At 44.8% G+C, this 3,181-nt stretch overlaps 1 protein-coding gene across 1 annotated transcript; it reads right to left on the bottom strand.

The window, feature by feature from the left end:
* Window positions 1–504: 504 nt before the first annotated feature.
* Window positions 505–2,815, bottom strand: TMEM225 (transmembrane protein 225). Its single transcript, XM_035008741.1, has 3 exons — window positions 2,224–2,815; window positions 1,467–1,613; window positions 505–1,212 (listed from the first exon to the last, which is right to left on the bottom strand). The coding sequence occupies exons 1-3, from the start codon at window positions 2,399–2,401 to the stop codon at window positions 1,055–1,057; spliced, it is 483 nt and encodes a 160-aa protein (XP_034864632.1). The 5' UTR covers window positions 2,402–2,815; the 3' UTR covers window positions 505–1,054.
* Window positions 2,816–3,181: the final 366 nt, after the last annotated feature.

Genomic DNA, 3,181 nt, shown 5'->3' with positions numbered 1-3,181 from the left:
CACCCTCTGGATCTTCTTACAGACACTAACCCAGGCACAGTCGTTAAATAATGCCAACCAAAGACAATACGTTGGTAGACACACACAGCACATGACCCGCAAAGCTGTTTCCGTTAAGATAAGTATATACTGAAAGATCGAATGTCAAATCATAGAGCCCAGGTTACACGACGTGTTTGGAGTTGTGTTCTGTTTGGAGAATCTTCCCTTGAATGAACAATACTACGAGGCATTGCTGCATCTGGTGAGGAAACAACTTTAAAAGAATTCTCAGATTCCTCTATGTCCTGATGTTCTCTCTCAGGTATACGGATGAGGGTCACGCAGGGACAAACCTTGGTGGACTGCTTGCACTCTAGGAAAGAGAGGATTCCTAGGGAAAAGAGAAGGTGATGAAGGAACAACGGAGAGTCCCAAAACATGTCCCTCTGTGTCAGGAGAGAGACCCCTACCCAAAGCCCACTGGGTCCCTTTGAACTGCCTCAAACCACTGGGGAGGGGGAGACTTTAGTGGAAGAGATGAGAAGCATATGCAAAATAGCTTAAATGCACCATCAAGAGCACCGAAGACTCATTTTGAAAGGAGATGTGCTTCTAAGTTTGCAAGTGCGATTCCAAACAAAATTTTAAATACTTTTAAGAAAAGGAGAGTCTCCAGTGTGGGCACGTGGCCTCTTAACATCAGAAATTGCTTGTCTCTGACCTCAAAGTGCCTCAGCACCACACTGGACACCTGTCCCTCTCCACATTAGTAAACATTCCGTATCAGCCACTCTCCTTAGTCATGACTTTGATGGTTTTCTCTGTCCTGAAGTGGGGAGGGGGTGAAAGACTGTAGAAATGGCAGAAATGAGAGCTGACCTTGGAGCAAGCTTATTGAACATTTCACACAACCCTAATCTCCAACTCTACCCTTGGAAGAACTGTCCTCGGAGAGTGAGTCCACTTGAACTTTAGCCTTTAATACGCAAGGGTTGGTACATTTTCCCCTTGCCCCTTTCCCATCCTTTTTTCCTCTCCTCTCTATCAGGGATGGACTGATTCTTATCACCCATCAGGGGCCCTGAATATACTCACCAGAGGCCATAAAGAGGCAAACGCTTAAGTAGGCAATGAAAAGGATCCAGGTGATTTTGTAACTAGAGTAGTACACGGATTGACCTTGCCTTAGCTTTTGCTGATACAGGAGGAGTGCACAGAGCAGAAGGATACCTTTTGTCCAGACAAAAGGAGAAAAAAGTCCCTTCTGAGGAACTTTGGCTCTTCTACTCAAGCCTTAACCCAAGATATGCCTGACTTCCAAGCCTCCACCCTGTCCACCTGCACCTTGTCCAAAAACCAATCCCCCTCAGTGGTAGATCCAATTCAGAAGCTGCATCTCTGAGCCAAAAAACTAGGAAGGCTGCAGCCTGGACCCATAAGCCAAGTCTTTCTCCAAGCCTGTGTCAGGGGAACCAGGAAGTTACCTGTGAAGAAACTGAGGAAGACAGTGATGAAGAAGATGTGTTTAGTTTGAGGAATCAGATAAGTGAATTCCAAACCCAGGAGCAAGTTATGGAAGAAGGAAAGGCTGAGAACCAAAATCATCATGATCCTGACCACTTCCAGGCCATCTGTTGGAAAGCAGAAGCTGTGTTGAGAGAAGGACAGAGATTTCTTCTAGGCTCATTTCCACCTGAGGACCACAAATCTCTAGGTAAAAATTAGAATGAGGTAAAAAGATTTGATTAAATAATAAAGAGGGACAAGGGGAAAGAATAAAGAGGCAGGGAGCCTTAAGCTGAATGGGAGAGAACCAGAGGAAACTGCTCTCTCTTTTGGTGTCTCTATAAGCTTCTTTTTCTTCTATTCTTTTCTCAGAACAGACTTCTTGTTCAGTGCAATTCATCCTGTCCTCCTCTAGTGGCAATACAAGATATTTTCCTTGTTGCCAATGACCTTTCTTTTATGCCCTCATGTTCTAGATGCGCTGATTACCCTGCTGCTCCTGCCAACACTTCTCAGGTGTTCAGCAATTAAGTCTATGACCTTCTAAACTTTTCCCCAAGATATGCAAAATGGTGAGACTGAGAGTCAGCCTTGACCATTGATTATGGAACTGGGCACAGTGCAGCCCAAGGAAATTGCCCCAGAGAACAATGAGTAAGCTGGTGAGATAAATGGAAGTCAAGGAAAGAGGAACCCTCCCTCTCCACCCATCTCTTTCCATAGTGTAGTTCTGACCTTCTGGCCAAAGAGGGGTGCAACATATCCAGGGATTGTGGCTTATTGTATTTTTCTTTGTTTCCCATGTCAGTTCAACCCATTCTTCTATGAGGATTCCTATCGTCATGAAGACTAAGGCCCAGGAGGAGGAGAACATGTTGAGGGCCTGGATACTTCTGAGTGATGCATTCACCATGGCGAGTGGGGGGTTCAAGCTGAGACAACCAGCAATATCTCACATGGCTCTTCTCTGATTTGGCTACTTCTTCACAGGAGGACAAGCAAAGTCTAAACTCTTAGTGATTGCAGAGGCATTGGATGTGGTGGGGCTGAAGTAACCTATGGAACAGAGAAGATAAATCCTACTCCCTGCTGCTCCTCTATCTGGGCCGGCCTGCTGTCAGGGCTGCCAACTGCCATGGAATCATCTCTTAGCTTGACCCTTGACCCTGGTGACTAGCGCAGTGGAAGGACCAAGGAGACTACAGGTCCTGAGAGAACTACCCTTTATAAAGAGAGATATATCTCATATTAGAGCTGCCAGACATAGCAATAACTAGAAACCTTGAAAAAAGTTAAACATGCCTGACTGAAGAGGCCCAGTTTTAGAGCGAGGGATCAATGAAGAGCAGAAGGAATTCAAGATCATTGAAGGAGTAGTCAGCCAGGTAGCCTCGCAAAAGGGAATGACCACTCAAAATTTAGGATGTTTTGGAGAAATTTGTGTCCTCATTTGGAGAGCCTAAAGAAGTTTAGTTAAGCAGGCATCTGGGAAATGGACCAGCACCTTGAAACTACAAGAAATGACTTGATACACTGAAGCATTGCAGTCAAATATCATGTATAAGGCACAATTATTTTTTGACAATTGCCTTTGTAACTTGGCAGAGAAAACATTTATGGATTCTTTGAGTAGGCAACCATGGTATACAGTAAGCTCAGAGTCAGGGGACTTGTATTAAAGTCCCAAAAAAGG

The sequence above is a fragment of the Mirounga leonina genome, unplaced genomic scaffold (assembly GCF_011800145.1).
Source record: "Mirounga leonina isolate KUSES-001 unplaced genomic scaffold, KU_Mleo_1.0 Mir_153, whole genome shotgun sequence".
In the NCBI taxonomy this organism is placed as follows: Eukaryota; Metazoa; Chordata; class Mammalia; order Carnivora; family Phocidae; genus Mirounga; species Mirounga leonina.
This window is presented reverse-complemented; position numbering and strand designations above follow the sequence as displayed.